Source organism: Lampetra planeri, chromosome 21, assembly GCF_965212315.1.
Source record: "Lampetra planeri chromosome 21, kcLamPlan1.2.h2, whole genome shotgun sequence".
Taxonomy (NCBI): Eukaryota; Metazoa; Chordata; class Hyperoartia; order Petromyzontiformes; family Petromyzontidae; genus Lampetra; species Lampetra planeri.
Genome location: NC_136127.1, coordinates 6340547 through 6359384, shown reverse-complemented (window position 1 = coordinate 6359384; position 18838 = coordinate 6340547). Strand labels below are relative to the sequence as shown.

Sequence of the window (18838 nt, the reverse complement as noted above, 5' to 3'; positions counted from 1 at the left end):
TATTATTTTATTATTTCCCTTCTACGTGACTTTACCGAAAGAACCAAGAAGATGAATCCCTGCAGTCACGAAAGCTTTAAATCGAAATTTGGTCATCAGTAGTTGCTTGTTCAGGAACAGTCTCGTCCCTGCCATATAAAAAGTGGAACTTCCGCCACTGGACTGATTCAGAGCTACAAAGAGAAGGCGAGCACTGCTTCGACCACGTTTGAGTGAGAAACCACCGTAAAAATATATATTTTTCGCATTTTAACTTTAAGTGTTATGAGTTAGTCGTAAATCTTATACGTAGGCTTTCAAGATAAATATGATTCATTTTCGAATTCCTCCAGTCTAAATAAAGATTATGATTCTTTGTCGATCTAATGCCAATTGTCAGTTATACCCTCTGCCACCCGACATAGCCAATCAAATCAGGTTGTGACATTGGGCAAATATGCCAAATTATTTGTTTTTTCAGCAAACTGGGGGAAGAATGATGGAAAGCAAGTTATTTGTTTATAATTTTATACGACGTTTAATTGGAGATTGCATCCAGCATTATCACGTGTTAACACGTGAGAGGTGAGATATCAACACCTGATGATGCTGTCCAGCGAAACCTCATCATAAAATAGTAAAAAATTAGCTTGATCTTCACAATTATGGTTCGCTGAAAAACCAAATCATTTGGTTTATTTGCCCACGTGACAACTTCATTTGATTATGTTTATTTCGGGTGGCGGAGGGTATACGTGAAAATTGGTATTATACCGACACGATCTAACCCAAAAGTAACTAACTGTGAAACATAGTTGTTAGGAGTATAGGCAGACGATATTTTTACTAGGTCAGAACTCATTGAGGCTCCAAGTCTCTTACAAAAGTGACCTGGGTCGAAAAATATATTGCTCAGCATCATATGCAGGAGAATTGACCGAATTTTATGAACTTCCAGCCAAACTGAACATCGATATTCATGGTATTCATTGCTATCTGCCTGGTTGACGATGCTCACCAGTTTTTGCAGCCCATTTGCAAAACGCTGCCTGGCGCGTAGTTTGTGCTGCTGTAAGAACACTTGCACTGGCTCTGATCCACACAGCTCAGACCATCGAAATCAAGGAGAAGTCCATCTGGGCAGTTGCAGCCCTCCGAACATTCCTCGTGACATTCCTGCTTCCCACAACACGCACAAGACAGGAGGCTTACACGTGCACAACGACAGCAGAAGCCAGGTAACTTGATAGCATACTGACCGCTATCATCATCCGCCCCCTGTGATTGGTTGTAAAGGTTAATATAATGTATTGGTCTTTATTGATTCTTCTTTACTCAAATTATATTCATTGTATAAACATGATTTTTTTGTCATTACGCTACCGGCAACAGTTACAATTCAGGACTTGATACCATGTTTTATTTTATTTCTCCCCACTATCTACTAAACAGACTTCTTTCATCATCCAGTAATAGAGAGCTCTCTTCTGCTTGGCCTTGTACAACCCTTTATCAATCCGCTCCTCTCAGAAGAATTCCCAGTAGCATGTCGGTCATGGGAGGTTGTTTGCCCGTACGTTTACACGTTGGCCAGCGTGGGCGGACCGAGGACTGGTTCAGATATCACTCGCCACTAATGTTAGCCACGGGCGGGAATGAAACAGAGTTCGCCAGGTTCATAGAGCAATGCGCTAAGCACTGCACCACCGCTCCACCCCATGTTTGGCACTAAACCAGGCATGTTAATCGGAATGCTTTCAATGCATACTAATCTTGTTCGCAGTGTTAGTTAGAAGGGGTAACATGTTGTACAGCTGATATTTTAAGGTAGATGGCAGGCACCTCAAGGTTGCTCAGCGAGGCACAGGTACTCCTGCACGAAGAGGCACACTGCTGGTACACCATGTCACCGGGACACGTCACGGCTGAGGGAGAATTGACGAGACATCACAGCATCAGATCATATCGTTTACGCGACTGCTCCAGCACAACATTTACAGTTTAAAAATATAAACACTGTATGTTGATAAACTATGTGTGATCATTGATATGAAGCCAATACAACTGTCGTGCGCAGTATGTCATTATGTACACAAGTTACTGAATGACAGAATACTCACTGCAATCTAGAAGTAGACGCCAGTTGGCCAGGACGACTCCTCGAGAAGCACAGATGTACGCGTAGTCTGCGAATGTCTTACATTCGGCGCCTCTCAGAGCCCCAGCTGTGCACACCTCATATGTGCAGTCCTTTTTGAAAGCATCCGGGTTGACACGTGTGTGGCAAACTAAGAAAATAAAGAGGAGCGTTCAATGCAGCGCTGCGACCAAGTCACACAGAGCAAGGTGTCGACGCTTATTGGAATGAATGAATATATTTCGTAAAATGGATGAGCTGGTATATGTCAGAATATGTTCTTGCAAAAACATATCCTGCTCGCACACAAGATAATTACCTGAGATTCATTGTTAAAGGGCAACTTATAAATCTGAATTATCGTGATTAACGCAAACATAATTTTTACGTCGTTGAATTAATGCATTTACGACACAGTGGATGCTTTTAAAGTAAAATAAGCTACAGTTTCCATACACTTCCACTCAATCGGGATGCTGTTCTAAGCCAATGTGTGAATCATAGTGTCCCGAGAGGAGCAAAGACTGTTCGGCATATTTGCAGATGTCAAGAGGATACGTACAGTTAAACGGGTCGTTCATCAGTTTGTTGCAAGTCTCTTGGGCGGCCGAGTTGAGCTGGGCGTACGTGTTGCACGGAGACGCCAGCGCCAGCGAATTGGCATCGGGGCACGAGTTGGTCGCTCCCTGCGCCACCTTCCAGCGAGCGGTGAAGGCCCACACCTCGATCTCGACATCTCCCGCACGCGTCATGAAGTCGTCGCGCTGGTCGCGGGTGAAAGTGCCGCACAGCCCGGCCACCGTGCCTTCGAGCTCGGGCGGAGCCGTCACGTACAGGCGCCGCACGCCATCCCAAGAGATGCGCAGGCCGTTGTCCAGAGTCACCTGCAGGGATGATATCACTGTGTTTTTATTTTTTTAAATGCAAGTCAGAAATCCCCACGTGAACAGGAAAGATGATTGAAAGCTGAAAAGTGCACGAAGAGGCATGGAGAGATCCATGCTTTATGAGAGACAGAAAAAGGAACACACCGTTCATCAGGGAACAAACACAAATCAGAGACTCTAATTGACAATGAATAAAAATAAGTGGGCTTGTTTCAGGATACATCACTGGACGGGATTATAGCCGATAGACAGGACTGGTGATAAAATGTCAGCCATCGGAGAGAACGTGCCCACAAGATGATGACCACCATGGATATGGAGGGATGAGATCAATGCATGTGCACTAATGAGATCGATGGTAGCAGCGGATGGTGACCGCACGGATTGACATTGGCCGATGATGAAGCCTCCCACGTGGCAATGTGGACAATTCTGGTGTAAATATACATGTGACACAGATGTGTATGAAATACATTATAACCAGTGATATATATAATATCTGTGTCACGTGATTTCATTCATTTTATAAGTAGGCTTAATATTTATCTTCTGTTAGGTCAGATTGTGTGGGTATAATATTTCTTTATTTTTGCTGTCAGCCAGTGGAGGGTAATAGTTAAAAATTTACATTATACCTACACGATGTAACCCAAAATAAACTAATGATTAGTCATGTCATTTGATGTTTGATTTCGAGGTCATATATAAAATTTTATATATATATAAAAAGAAACATCTGGTAGTACATATTGAATATAAAAATGTCCTTTATTTATCTAGGGAAGCCTAACTGAGTCTCAAGACTTTTTTCCAGCAGGGTCATGCATTAGGATGATTGATAAATGTATAAGTGGCTCAGAGATTGGCCAGTGTCCTCCGCCCCCAAACTGCTTTCCACCCCTCAACGTGAGGCTTCGTCATTTCTGTCGGCCACTTCATGTTTATGGTGTTCACAGAGAGTCACCCACAGAGCTCATACTTGGCACCGTACTTACCCTCACAAACTGGCCAGAGACACGTTCCACCAGGAGGCCGGGGATTTTCCGGGGCAGCTCCCCGATACGCCACCCGTTGAGCAGACACTCGAGAGGCCCTTGGAGGCGCAGCGCTTGTCCACCAGCACGAATGTTGACGGCGCGGGAACACTGCGTGGTGATGGAGCGGCACGATTCAGGTCAGGGGTTGCATGCATCGAGGCGAGTTGGTTGATGTGTTCTTCCCAGACGCAATTAGGATGTGAAGTTTATTCTTTCACAAGGTGACAGCACAATGGGATGAAGTGGGTTTTGTTTTGTTTTTGGTGTTGTTAGGAAGATGTTGTTGACTACGTGAAGAAAGTTCAAAAAGACATATTAGAAGGGGAGTAAGGCGAGAAGACACGCTTCCGCCAAAGTTATTTCAAGTGTCATAATTTTGTTGTAAGGATATTTATTTTCCACCTGGAGTTTGGGTGATGAGAACTGGTTGTCAGTGGATTTTAAACTGCAAAATATATGAAAATAAAATGTTTTCATGTAATCATACATTCAGGAGATGTGTAATATTAGATTGCTGTGTAAATTATGTATCAATGCAGTGTTATGTAACTATCACTATGTTGACCTTATTTAATCCCTTTTGATAAAAAAAAAACCTGTTCATATGATTCCACAAATGTCGGAATATTATGGATAGGCGTACCTTGTACTCTAGTGGTAATGCCTTACATCGATAAGCTGATGTTGAATCGTGGTGGGTATCCTGTGAAATTCAGTGGTCATTTTGCACCTGTAGAGGGCATTAACCTTGAGTTGAATTACAGTTCCTCACACTCCCACCCTTGCTTCCCCGAGCTAGTACTGACACAGCTGGCTGTTGTTCCGTTTTCACGAGTGTGTGTCGCACCACTTTGGCGGATGATCCGCAAGCGGCTCCCTCCAGCTCTATGGCGTAGGCCTCAGCAGAGGGGTCCGAGGGTTCCACCAAGGTGTACGCGCATCCCAGAGTCAGCCCTGCCGCTTCGTAGGGTCGCTTGTCGAACGTCGTCACGTGCGTCTCTCCCACTACCTTACAAGTGGCTGCACCACACACAAGGGACCACCATCATCGTCATCACGGTGGCTAGTATCCATGGGATTTCTGCCTTGCAAAATGTTATTCAGAGTAAATAACGGTGGTAATGACGTTTTGTCGTAGTGGTTGTAGAGAGCTAGAATAAACTCAGTATTCATACTCATGTATGAATGTTTACTTAACACGAGCATGATAAGACAATGCTATACCCGCAGTACATTTCAAACACTCCTGTACCTGCATGTATATTTAATCATGTAAATGCTTATAATATACATCTGGGCTTTTACGTGAATTCACCTCTGCAAATGTGTCGAATGTCAGGTCAATTTCACTCACATTATGGTATCCAGACATATAATTGTATTTATAGCAGGTTCTGAAAAACAACATGCGAAGGAGACTAATTCACACACGGCTGCAACGACACATACCTTCACATGCAGTGGTCGTGCATTGCCAGTTTCCACCAACACACGTGCTGTCAGGAAAGAAAAAGATTCAAGTCATCAGATCATTGCCTACATCTGTTGGTCCTCTGAGTCAAATAACATATTAAACACGTATACATTTAAAATGGAACAGCTTGTGATACATTCAAAACTTTTCGGACTGTGCGTATATAAATTGCCTAATTTGGTTTGGAGCGGTGGCTAGCGCACATCGCTATGAACCCAGGGAGGATCCAAGTTCCGATTCCCAACCGTGGCTAGCATCATTGGCGAGTGATATTTGTAGAAACATGTAAGTGCGTGTGTGGACCACGGGAGATGGAATGATGTAGCACGTGCTGTTCATAGTTGAGACAGTTGATTTACAACAGTAAAGTAGAATTATGTTTCGGCATTTACTTAGTAATTGTTATGAGACCATCCTGATTGGAATCACCTTAGTCTACAATTAGCAAAGGTGCCGTGGTGGAAGAAGAATAAAAAGAAAAATAACCAACGTATCTGAACCGATCCTGGCCTCCCCGCGTTCACAAACCCGCACTAAACAGCGTGATGAACGAAGTACGGGCAAACCACCGCCTACAATCGGCCGACACAGCTCTTTAAGGCATTCATTTAATTAATCAGTGGGGATAATAAAGTTCCCTTTTAAATATCGAGCGATGGTATTCCCAGTGTCGTGGTAAATATAGTAATTATCAGCTTCGATGGGTGCTGCAATTGGTCAGGTGGGGCCCCAATATTTGATTTGCGCAATTTGCGGAAGCCAAACTTTATTGCTCTAATTAAATAAAAAATATATAGTGGAACGTAAATGAAAGCATTTTAATATAATAAATTTAAACCGCGTTTTAAATACGTTTGTTGTTGAAAACATCTCTCATGGTGGTTGTCAAAAGGCCCCAACTCTTAGCTTTGGCCACCAGGGGGGACCAATGCACCCCTGCCCCAACGTTAGTTACGCAATTTGGTATTCCAAATGCAAATTGCAACATTATTGTGGGACCTTTGCGCTTGTTGAGCCCTCTGCTGGAACCAGCCAGCAAAACGCGCCCTCCGTGTTACTCCGCATGCTCACCAGTTGTTGCAGTCGACGAGGATGATGCTGCCAGTGGGATATTCATCTCCCAAGCTCGAGCAGGGACACTGGTCCTGCGTGATGCAGGTCTTGTCGTGCAGCAGGGTACCGTCCGGGCAGTGGCAGCCCTCCACGCACTGCTGGTTTTCGCAAGTGAACACGGCGCTCTTGCACGTATGCGGGCAGGCGCTCCCACAGTCGTCGTACACCATGGACGGAGGACATTCAACGTCTGTGCAATGCAATTGGGCAGGGGGAAGGGGGCAAAGAGTGAGTTAAAGAGAACAAAAATGCTTTCGGTTGGTGGTCAGTGCTGTCACCGAGACTTTGTGCCTGGCTGGGTAAAGTTAGCTAGGAGGCTTAGGAGGTCAGTCGGAGCGCTGAGCTAACACGACTGAGATCATGGGTTCGAATCGAGGCAGATGTCTGTGATTTACACTGATCTTAAGTGTTGTGAGTTGATTGTCTCAACCCTGCCACCAATGACTGCACGCAAAAAAACCATGTAGTTCTGTATAGTTTTACACGTTCAGCTATGTGGTGGTATACTGGAGGTCGCGGGTTAAATCCCGACCCTCACGCCTATTTGGAATTTGCATGTCTGTGATGTCTGTCTCCCCGTGGTTGTGAGTTTAGATGATTTAGCTATTATAAATATTCACATAAGCCACTTCGTTGAGCTATCATTTGTGGCCAGATCGCTTCTGAAAAAGAGCTATGTAGAGCTTTACCTGGTAAAATAAAAATTGTAAAAAAATAAATAGCTCCAAAAGTATGTTATACGTAGCAGAGCATGTGAAAAAGCAATGCTTATTGTGTACCCGAAAACTCTTCATGAGCACATAGTGTTCTATGAAAAAGAGTAATTGCCCGAAAAGTCAACTGTTTAAGATATTTTTTTTCCTTTTAAGACCACAGTATTATTGATCAACGTGTTCATTTGTTGTTGTTGTTATTTTTGTTGTTCACCACTGGCAGCGCCGTTGTCATCAAATAATTTGTGTGCACCAGAGGTCACCTGAGTTGATCTCAGAAGTGTCTCTGGTGTGTTGTGTCACCCTTTGTCAGCCTTTCTCACACATGGGAGGGTCCCCAACGCACTGCGATCGATCTAAATGGCTACCTCTGTCTTCGTGACGTGACGCCAATAGCACATTCAGTGGGTGAAAAAGGAAAAAAAGTGGATCGAACTCCTTTCGGATTCATAGTACAGTTTCGCAAGAAGTTTATATTCTTGATTCTTTCGGTAAAGTCACGTAGAAGGGAAACAAAATAATACAAATATAAAACAATACAATTATCACGACGTTTCGACTGCAACACAAGCAATCATCATGCGTTGCAGTCGAAACGTCATGAGAATTTTATTGTTATATATTTTTATTATTTTATTGTTTCCCTTCTACGTTACTTTACCGAAAGAACCAAGAATATGAATCGGAATCGCAGGTTTATTCCATCGACTCGCTTGCGGTGGTTGGGGGCTATAACGTGAGAGCAAGGTGTGTGTGTGTGGAGGTGGGAAAGGCGTGAGAAAGACGCACGGCACAGATCCGGTGCCCGCCAGCTGAGCCTGTGTCCGCGACGCGAGCACGCCCCGGCATACGCCTCGAAGGAGGCACAGTGGCAGTCGGTTCGGTTGTTCATCAAGCAGAGGCACACGTCCTCCAAGCAGGCGCGCATGTACGGCTCTGGGCTCACGTCCTGCAGAGAACAGTCGTGACAACACGCGTCAAATGAAGGGGGCAGCCTTCAAACCAGAGGCGGCCACAAAACCAGTGTCGAGTCGCCACCAACTTTGCTTCGTTATCCCAACAACTAGGCTGTTTTTTTTGCGGGTGTATATTGCAGTAAATCTGAAATATTCAATAGAAAAATTGTTCAGCTCATGATTATTAATGACGGGGGAGGGGGGATTGCCCGATGTGGAGGGACGTCACCAGCTAATGGTTATTGGGGAGGGGTGCGGCATGTGGGGTGACGTCACCCCCTTATGGTTATTGAGGAGGGGTGCGGCATGTGGAGTGACGTCACGGATAAAGCCTATTATTTTGTCATCGTCTTTCGAACTTCATCTGAAATTAGCGTTGTCTTGGTTTTTTATCGTTGTAAGTAATGATTTATTGCTTGCGCGATCCCCACTGGCTTTCATTTTCAATCTTAAATTCACTTCACAAGTTCAACGGGATATGCAGTGTCATGAAGAAGAGGTTCCTCTCGTCAGGCATTTCCTGGCAGCATACCCGATAAAGCTCAACGCAGTTTGAGCGAAACCTCGTCGTATTTTGATGTTAAATTCAGTCATGAAAAGTCACCAGTGAAGAGGAGGATTATTATTGGTCAGGATTTGATTAACACATTATCCCGTACAAATAATATGTGTACACGTGACAATCTTGTCTGATGGTGGAGGGCTCGTGACAATAATTTTGCCATAAAACTACCACGTGGCCTAAATCCCAAAAACGTAAACGTGGATCAATTAAGTAACATTCATGCATCTGACTAGTATTTCTCACTATAACGCAGGATTAACCTACCTCGTGTAAAGTGTGATGCGTGCTTGGTAATACGTACGTCTGTGCAGTTGGAGAACTGATTGTGGCGGATCTTCTTGCACTGCAGATAGGCTATTGGAAGCGTATCTGGCTGACACATGCTCACGGCCGATGAGCTTTTAAGGCAGCTGTCATCTGAAAGGGCAAAGTAGCAATGTATTTCATAAATGTACGTTTCAAAAATAAGAATAATATACTCTGTAGAAAATACATCCACCGCAGAGATAGAGCGATGACGTCCCCTTGTGTGCAGGAGATAAGATGGATTGTCGCATCACAAGACTGACAGATGGTGGACAGCTTGAGGAGGCCTTCATCCAGCAGTGGATTGATCATGGCTGCTGATGATGCAAGTCCTTAGTGCCACATTTATCATTATCGCTTGCGTGGGTACATATTTTTTGACGTCCCATGTGTAGTGTTCGTTAAAAATATTAAACAAAGCTACACGTATCCAAGACGTGGCATGTATATGTGTGTACACGCATCTACTGCTGGATGTAGGATGCAGCCACACCGTGTATGTCGTGCGGGTTATTTGATGATCACGCTTGTCACTGTGAGTTGGTGAAGGTGGCGAGCTTAAATGTAGTAACGCTGGTACGTTATAACAGTGGATTTCATTCCATCTCTTATCTATGTCTTGCTTGAATCGACAGACGTGGCGTAACTATATTATCAGGTCAGGGGATGTGGCAATCTGTCAGGTGGGGTCCCGATATTTGATTCGTTTCGCACGGTCTCTTGCCTAATTACATCATTACGCTCACAGTCTCGCTTTAGGGGCGCTCCAGATTCGCAAAATGCAGCGGCTAGTTATGCTACTAGCGTCTCATTTGTTCAATACTGTGTTTACTATGAACCTCAATGTAACAGGCGTACCATAAAATCATGATCTTTTCTCACACGCAGGAGTCTTCACATGCAATGTATGGTTGGCACAAGAATATAATTCGAATACATTAATTCTCCACGCCCTGTGATATATTGCGCAGTGGCATAGCATGGTTGGCATGGGCCCTGGTGCAATAAGTGAAATGGAGTCCCCTATTAATCAACTTCCACCCTCCTCACTCCTTCCTCAAACCCTTTTCGTAGCCCACAGCCTGAGCCTTTCCGGCCCGTGGGCCAGTGGTGCAATATCGCACACTTTTGACAGCTACTGCCACTGCATTTAGATTATTTATCGCAGATTTTGCTAATATAAATTTCCAAATGATAAACCACTTTGTTGAGCTATCATTTGTGGCCAGGTCGTTTATGAAAAATAACTTAATAGCTTAGTGGGCTTTACATGGTAAGATAAAAAATGTGTTTAGTTTTATTTGTATATTAAAAAAAAAAGTGCTTTGTTTAACTTTCCTATACTTTGCACTCCTGTCGTGTTTTTCGTATTGTTTGATGTTGTAACGTTCTGACCCGCCTCTACTGGACATCTGTGAAAAAGGGCTTTAAAGCTAATCGGATTCTTCCAGTAGAAACACATTCTGTTCATTACACGTACCCTCGCCGGGCTCCGTGGCTCGCCAGCTCATTCCGAAGGCGAGCGGGCAGGTAGCGAGCCGTCCGTTCTTCCCGGTCAAGTCGTCCGATGTGTCGTTGTTGAACAGGCCGCAAAGACCGCACGTTTTCTGACTGAGCTCGTTGGTGACCATCACGGATATTGCATTTTCGCCGTCCCAGCGCACGGTGAAGCCCAGGCCGCTGCGAACGAGGATGGAATCGGCGATGCGCTCGATGAGGAGGCCGTTCCACGACGTGGGAATGGAGATGAGGCTGGAGCCCGAGGAAGCCACGGGGCCGTCGTCGCTGCCACTGAGGTCGAGGGCGATGAGCCCGATGGTGATGGTTAAGTTCCTGCGAGAGCGCATCGTACGTCAGACAAGGGAGGTCAATGATGATGATGATGAATCAGGAATGATTATCATGCATTTGGAACTCGCTGTCTCATTCAATAACAGTGTACTCGTAAAATAATAAAGGTACCTTAATTATGGTTCTATGAGCCTCGGGCACAATTAATGAACTCTAGAAATGTAAAAGGTGTTATAGTATGGCTCTTTGAAGCTCCATAATCGGGCTATCTGCACATTATTTCATAAAATGATGGATGTGTGTGCATACGTATACACCTATTTTAAAGGTGCAGTGACTGCTAATGTCCACTAACTGCTCATGTCCAATCAAACTAAATGTCGCAGGCCATTCCTGCTGTGGTGTCGGACCTCTTGCAGTTGGCGAGCGAGTTGCACGGCCGCACAGTTCTCAGCACCACGGAGAAGGTCTGGTCCGTGCAGTCTCCCGCCAGCAGATAGGAGCAACCTCCGCGGAACTCGAACAGGGACCCATCAAAGGAGCGGAAATGGCTGAGACCCCACGCCACGCACTCTCCGGGATTGCCTGTGGGTCATGTGCAAATGATACGCTTGTACTCCACAATAGAGGGGAGGGGACATGGTGCAGCAGGGCTGGAGGGACACAGGGCTCTTGACCGTCAGGACAAGAAATGAGCCATGCTAGGCTGTTCCAAGATAGCACTAGCACGGATTGGATATGATTTCATATAGTCGTGGAAACGTAGCATTTGTTGTTAAAAGTGTATTATATGAGCAGAGCTCCCTTTTGTGTTTCCACATATACATACAACATGCTTCAGTCTATCGGCCTATTGGCTTTCTAGACCAGTATTATCCAGCAGCATTTGTTAATCGAAGCAAATAAACTCTGGACCGGTTTTGACCTTTTGGGTCTCATCGGTAGAGTCAGGCTTGTAAAACAAATGTTGTCCATGGCCAGAATGAGGACTTGGGTGACTGGATTTGGTGGCACGTCTGCTAACGCTAAAGTTCCTACTGACGGCGCTGATTACCAGCGGCATAGTACCATGGTTGGCATGGGCCTCGATGGAAGGAATGACACTGGGTCCCCTGTCCAATTCCTCGCCAGCCCACCCCCTTTGTAGCCCGGCCTGGGGCCTGTCTGGTCCGTGGGTCCTGGGTGTCTCAGTGTCGGAAACGACACTAATGCCCCCTCCGGCTCGTGCGTTCCCGGTGCAGTTTCACCGCCTGCACAATCGATAGCTGCGCCGCTCCTCATTACCCTTAATAGGCCGATGTGAACACCGTGTGCTGAGTCTCATCGTACCTGGCTCGAAGTAGACCGTGTTCATTTGCGAAGGACTCGCGATGTCTTCCGCTGTAGAGATAATGGGATACATCATACGGGTCAATTGACTGCACACGCGGATATAAAACATAAAAAATAGCGCACAATTTGTGTGGTCCATGTAGAGTCCAATCCATAGCTAGATGAGGGCCTCCCATCGCCGTGTGGATGTTATTTAACCACACTTAACCACGTTGGTCAGTGCGTAATTCACTCCATTAATAACACTGTGTAACAAATGTATATTTTTTTTGTTTCTGGGAAGTAAGTGTTATTTCCTAATTGCTATTATTCCCCACAAACTTTACTTTTGTGACCAGGACAGTGATATTTTGAAATTGACCTATTTTCAATGAGAAAACGCGGTGTGCATTTGTGTCAGTCCTTCACGTAAAGTTCTGGTCACAAAAGCAAAGTTTTTTGAGGCATAAGCAATAAAAAAAAAATTAACCCGTAAAAACAAAGTTTTTCACTATAAATCCTTTATATGCGTGGCGGCTAGAGTCCTCTCGTCCTCTGGCTTGAGATGGCTGCCACCTATGGGTCAGATGATTGCCTGCCACCATTAAGCAATTGGTAATTAAATATAATTTATTTTTTCCTAAAGAGTGTAAAATTTTGGAAAAAAATGTTCACGAAAATAAATTGTCACGCACAACAAGTCTGTGTGCAAAATGTCAGCTCGATTGGATCACGGGAAGTGGGTTAAAAAACGACCGAAAGATTTGCATGGTCGTAAGCGCGCAAGCAAGTGAACTTAATATAAAGGATTTAATAACACTTACTACCCAGGAACAAAAATCGTGTTACATAGTATAAGCGAAGGCAGGGGGAGCATAGTAGCTGAAGCATAGAAATACAAGTACTGTAGCGTCGTCTGCTGCTCACCACCCTGCTGCCTACATTTGTTGTCCAGCCTCAAGCCTGCTAAGCTTTCAAGATCTGACGAGATCGGGCACATTACGGGTGATTCAGTCATGGGTCAAACTGAAATTTGAGTTGACATCTGAATAATCCCGCTGATAGGCATCGTTGCTTATTATTGTCACTAAAAAACATTTCTTCAATGTCGCATAGGATCCATTGCTTTTGTTAACCACCACAAAACTTCCCGAAACCCTAATCCATTATCACATCAGATTACCTATGATATGTTTATATTTGGTGCCTTTACGTCCATTATCTGACCCACATTATCCTCCCCATATTTGTCCAGCGCTTGTTATTTTAATGTCATACCGGGCACCAAATCACACAATGTAGATAGCACGTAGTAAGCTACGCGTGTGCGTGCTGCATTAGATCAATGGGCCATTGCAATGCACACTCCAGCACTCATTTGTCACACACATATATGCACACTCCAGCACTCATTTGTCACACACATATATTTTGGGGGGGGATGTGTCCCCCCCCAATATATATTATAATTACGACCTTGCTTCAATATATTCAGGACTACAGAGCTTGGACAAGTGTCGTTGGTGTCAGCTGATCTGTGGTTCCTCGCGCTTCTGAGTCTTTTTTCTCGTGTGGAGCGTGAGCGACGACTGTGCGCGTTCCAATTTGAAATTATTATAACTGAGTCTTTGCGAGTGGGTGACCCGGACGCAATTTCGGCACCCGACACACCACATTCAATATACAAGTGTACGTATGTGTATGTGTCTATAGCACACTGCTCGGATGGTGACTCACGGTAACACTGTGGGAAGCTGCCGTTCCAGTGGCCGTCGATACAGGCGATGAGTGGCGGGTCGATTGCCATCGCAAAGCTGTAGCCCTGGGCACAGTCTGCTCGGCAAGTCTGCTCTCCCGTCACCTCCATCACGCAGCTCACGGCACCGTTCAACGGCGGATCAGGTGTGGAGCACACGATCCGATTCACTGTGGGAAAAGGCACAAAAGGGTTCGGGCATCGGGAGGATGGAACGCGGGGCTAGGGATCATGATGATGATGATGGTGGTGGCGGTGCATGGTGGATGCGGAGGGGACGCGACGAAATGTCGCGGTGTCTGACGTTTCGTTCCACGTGCTGAGCGCTTCTACAGGAACTGAATCGAGTTCCTGAAGGAGCTCCCAGCATGCGAAACTGACAAACCGAGCAACCAGAAAACGCATTGGAGAGCTGTACAGCACAACCACGAAAATGTACGCAGTTGCTGGAGAGATTGTAGATCGATTAAGGAAGGTGTCATGGGGGCGATGTGGAGCAGTGACCACGTGTGGTTTGGAGAGGTCTAGTCGTGTTAGGTATGCTGCTTGCCAAATTAATTTTACTCTGTAGTGCATAATTATTATTTGAATTGTACACATTCGGTCCGTTTGTCAATCCACTGCTGGATGAGGGCCTCCCCCACGGACTACGCTGGGTTTATTTTGACCAAACGTTGCCACGTCGGGTCAGTTTACAAATAGTAATTACATCGTGAAATGCCACTATACAGTAGTTCAGCATTATAATTAAGGGCATTAATTAAATATATCACCACTGCATGCGTTGACTTTTAGATTAAATAATAATTTCAACCTATACCAAAATTAATTGTAATGTATAGCCAGTGCTACAACGATGATAACACGTAATACATCTTTTAAAATGTAATTCTTCATGACCAATTAACGGCCCGTCCGTGACACGTCTCTGTTAGAGCCCTCTCGTGGTGATTGGATGCATGCGGCGTCAGACGACGTCAACATAGGAGACTGGGAGACAGGGGGAAGACGGGGGAGACGGGCCGTGCCGGGTCCCGCAAGAGAACTGAAGTGGAGTTTCGTTTTTGCCGGTTACTCACGGATGCAATTCGGCATCTCTGCCGAAGGCGTCCAGTTTCCGCTTCGACAGTTGTAGACGCCGGTAATTCCGCCCTGCAAGTGCAGATTTCTGATGTGAGCACTCGACGCAGTAACTGTTGACGATGATGTGGCTATGGTGCGCAAGGAACAAAATAACCTTCAAGAACGTTGACCTTAAAAGCAAAACATATAATAGGCGACCTTACAAGCAATGTCCCGAAGAAGGACCATTGCATGAAACGTCGTTTATTAATGTTTTGTTATTTTAAGGCCGTGTTCTTGACGAATGTGTTGAGGTTTTGTTGTTGAAGGTAATGGTGTAGCCCTGAAATGTCTTCCTCACTCCACTGCTGGCGGAGAGGCCTGCACGACAGTGAGCTCGAGAGGCAATTCTAGAGGGTATTTTGGTCTACTATTCCACGTTGGTCAGACGTCTCGGAAGTGGTGAGAGTACACACACAAATGCCACTGCGGGAGATTGAACTGGTGACCCCAGGATTAAATAACGCGGATGATTTATCTGACCACTGTCATTATCAAATGTTTTGCAAATCGACTTTTTCAAAAGTTTGGTTGTTTTATGTCTAACTGATGTTTCTAAATATGTTGAGGAAATCGACAAAATGTAGATTTTTTGTAAATTAAATAATCGTGAGGAAATGCCCGTGAAATTTCACCGTTCAAATCCGACAAAATATGATATTTGTTCCTCAAAATATCTCACGCGCACACACGTACACCCTTCAACACACACGTGAAAACATATGCATATATCCACATAGGTATATTCATACACAAATACATACACAGTTCAGATGGACGGACAAGTTACGATATTATATACTGCATATACTGCATAAATGGTACAGGATTGTTTATGTCTGGATATTGATAAAATTCACAGCGGTTGGTCAATTTATTGCTTGATAGAGGCCTCCCCACGCCGTGTTGGTCGTGAGGGTTCAATGACCATACTTCACCACACTGGTCGATGCGTGGTTGGTGAAGGGCAAGAGCGGGGCAATGCCCAGAAGCAAGTTCAGATACCACTCGCCACTGATGTTATCCGTGGCTGTGAATTTAACTCGGGTCGTCAGGTTCATATCGCAGTGCGCAAACGACCCATGCCATATTGGGCAATTCCAATATACATATATAAAGTGAGACGCCCCGACATTCACCTGTAAGTGGTATCCTTTCATACAGGAGACGGTACATGACAATTGGCCTTGTGAGTCGGACGCGCATTCAAGGTATCCGCTTTCGGGGGGTCGCAGTGGTTCGCATGATTTGAAGAAATCGTCGGCTTTAGACTTTTCAGGTCTGGCAGGAGGGAACACAGAGTATATGATCAACATTTCATCGTCAGTATCTTTTGAAAGAGACATTTGAGTGACTCGTCATCTAAATGATCCTTCGAGTAATTCACTAAAGGCCCGCGGAGACTCGCGGGCATTTCCACCTGTTCGCCTGGAGGGCAGCGGCATAGATTGCTTGGTATGGGCCCTGGTTCAAGAAATGAAATTGGGCCCCCTGTCCAGGAGTCCTGGCCCAGTTGTGCTGCCCGCACACTCACTAGCTAAGCCATTGCTGGAAAGAGCGATAGCAAACCGTGGGCTGTTTTTCATCATCATTAGCAGTGGTCAGCTGTTGTCTATCCACTGATGGATAAAGGCCTCCTCAAGCTATACCCATCTCTCCGCATCCTGGAGTGTGGTTGTGGTGTAATGTAATACAGTATGTCTAATCTCACATTACCATTAATTCAGATTTATCAGCCAATTTATTAAAGAAGGGCTTTCGAATATGTTACAAATATCCATTAGCCAGTGTTTTACATAGGTTCCTAACGTTTATACAGTTATATATCAGTTTGCCGTAAATGTTAACAGACCATTTTTGTTGGAAAGTTTTGAAAGGCTCATGGTGAAACTGACAGAAGAGTTGTAGTTCCATCCCCTACAGCAACAACTCAGCTTTTGAGTGCTGTTTCGCATGTATTGACCTCTGATATAATAATCTTGGGATATTTGTAGATGTAGCGACTAATTTAATCAATTTTAGGTTATTGGAAAGTGTTGTGATAGCAGCATGTATTCGCCTAAATAATAAAAAAATACAGTGAAATTAAATACAACTATTTTAATATATTCAATGAATTAGCTCAGAACTATTCCTTAATTTTGTAAACGTGTAACTATTATCTTGATTGTATATGTTTATCATATGATAACGTACAGCTCTTTGTAAAGCCACTTTTGGAATAAAGCTTCCCCACACCTTGTCGGTTATGGGGGGTTGTTTGACCATACTTCACCACGCTGGTCAATGCGGGTTGGTGAAGGAGAGACCTGGCACCAGTTCAGATATCACTCGTCACTGATGTTAGCCGTGGCCAGGTAATCGAACTCAGGTCGCCGGGTTCATTGTGGTGTGTGCCAAGCACTGTGCCACCACTATATAGCCCGTTGATCGTGTAATTATTGTCCCACATGTCTATGATCTGATGTTTTTGCTCAACGGATTTTCTTCCATGGAAACTATAACCTGTAGAAAGGCAATCGCTAGAAGGGTTATTTGGTCACTTTCATTCATTTACTTACAATAAGTGTGTAAAATGTACTAACCAACACAACTCCGATCATATTTGAAGCGAATACGATACATTTCATTGTGACCATGAAGCTAATGAATAGAATCATCAACCACTGGCATACAATAATGAAATGGCACACAATAAACATCACAGCCATTGTTTTTTCTATGGAAGAATGAGATTTAATATATTTCTGTGCCTCCATGATGAAGGCCTCTTCAAAATATCCTGAAATTCTGTCGTAAGATGGAATCATGTTATCTACTTCACGAGCTGGTCAGCGCGTGTTGCTTATATACATATACCAAATGTAATTAAAAAAAAACCTGCACTGACAATGTACATATACATTCGTCAAAATGTTGGTCAATAAGATATCCAGAATATGTCCTAAATAGCTACTTAAACTACATGGAAATTTTACTTAATCGTACCGAACATTTGTTTCAAATGCCCTGTGGAATGTTACCAGCCGAATATGCCGCTGCCACCTGCTGTGCTGTCACGCCCGCGTCTGTGACGCAAACGTCGAGCGCTGTTCAGCACGTGCGCGCACAATGCGAACAATACGGGAAGGAAGACGAGATGGCGAGAGTAACAAAGAGGTCAAGCATACTCACAAATCGGTCAGTAACACTGTCAGCACGATCAACGTGCGGCACACCCAGGCCGATGGTCCTGCCATGGCGTAGAGATGAACCCACGTGGGCACACACACACACACACACTCCTCTGCCCTCTCCTAGCTACGATGATGTCAAAATGAGTGCGTGTCTCAAGATCGTTCCGGTGGAGCTGCTGAAAGATCGTCTGTCTCTCTTCGCCCTCCTTCGTGCAATCGCGTCCCTCGTGGGAGCGATTTAGTACCGAAGTGAACGAGGCGCGGTCTATTTATACGGATTCCAACCCGGACACGTTGCCTCAGCCTTACCTCTCCAGAACAAACAAGGGCACGGGGTGAGTTTGTATTTCCACAACGTAGCTACCACCACCCCAATACCCACCAATCCCGCATTAGTATTTTGTTTGTACCATCAGACTAGCGCATAGCTCTTAATGCTTTGTTAAGGATGAGCGCCAATACCCACAAAGGGCAGTGGTCTCATAAACCGTGTACATAGCACATATTCCTATGTA

At 44.8% G+C, this 18838-nt stretch overlaps 1 protein-coding gene across 1 annotated transcript in view; it reads right to left on the bottom strand.

Annotated features, from left to right (window-relative positions):
• Positions 1-18551, bottom strand: part of LOC144724781 (mucin-5AC-like) — a 50338-nt gene extending 31787 nt beyond the window's left edge. The window contains exons 1-17 of the mRNA XM_078604168.1: positions 18322-18551; positions 16287-16428; positions 15105-15177; positions 14007-14195; positions 12288-12338; positions 11369-11543; positions 10648-11000; positions 9163-9278; positions 8130-8289; positions 6586-6817; positions 5490-5536; positions 4888-5060; positions 3999-4148; positions 2679-3000; positions 2100-2267; positions 1822-1904; positions 998-1155 (exon numbers count right to left, since the gene is read on the bottom strand). Of these exons, the coding sequence (XP_078460294.1) occupies positions 998-1155; positions 1822-1904; positions 2100-2267; positions 2679-3000; positions 3999-4148; positions 4888-5060; positions 5490-5536; positions 6586-6817; positions 8130-8289; positions 9163-9278; positions 10648-11000; positions 11369-11543; positions 12288-12338; positions 14007-14195; positions 15105-15177; positions 16287-16428; positions 18322-18386 (2657 nt within the window). The 5' untranslated portion in view covers positions 18387-18551. The remainder of the gene's footprint in view (positions 1-997; positions 1156-1821; positions 1905-2099; positions 2268-2678; positions 3001-3998; positions 4149-4887; positions 5061-5489; positions 5537-6585; positions 6818-8129; positions 8290-9162; positions 9279-10647; positions 11001-11368; positions 11544-12287; positions 12339-14006; positions 14196-15104; positions 15178-16286; positions 16429-18321) is intronic.
• Positions 18552-18838: the final 287 nt, after the last annotated feature.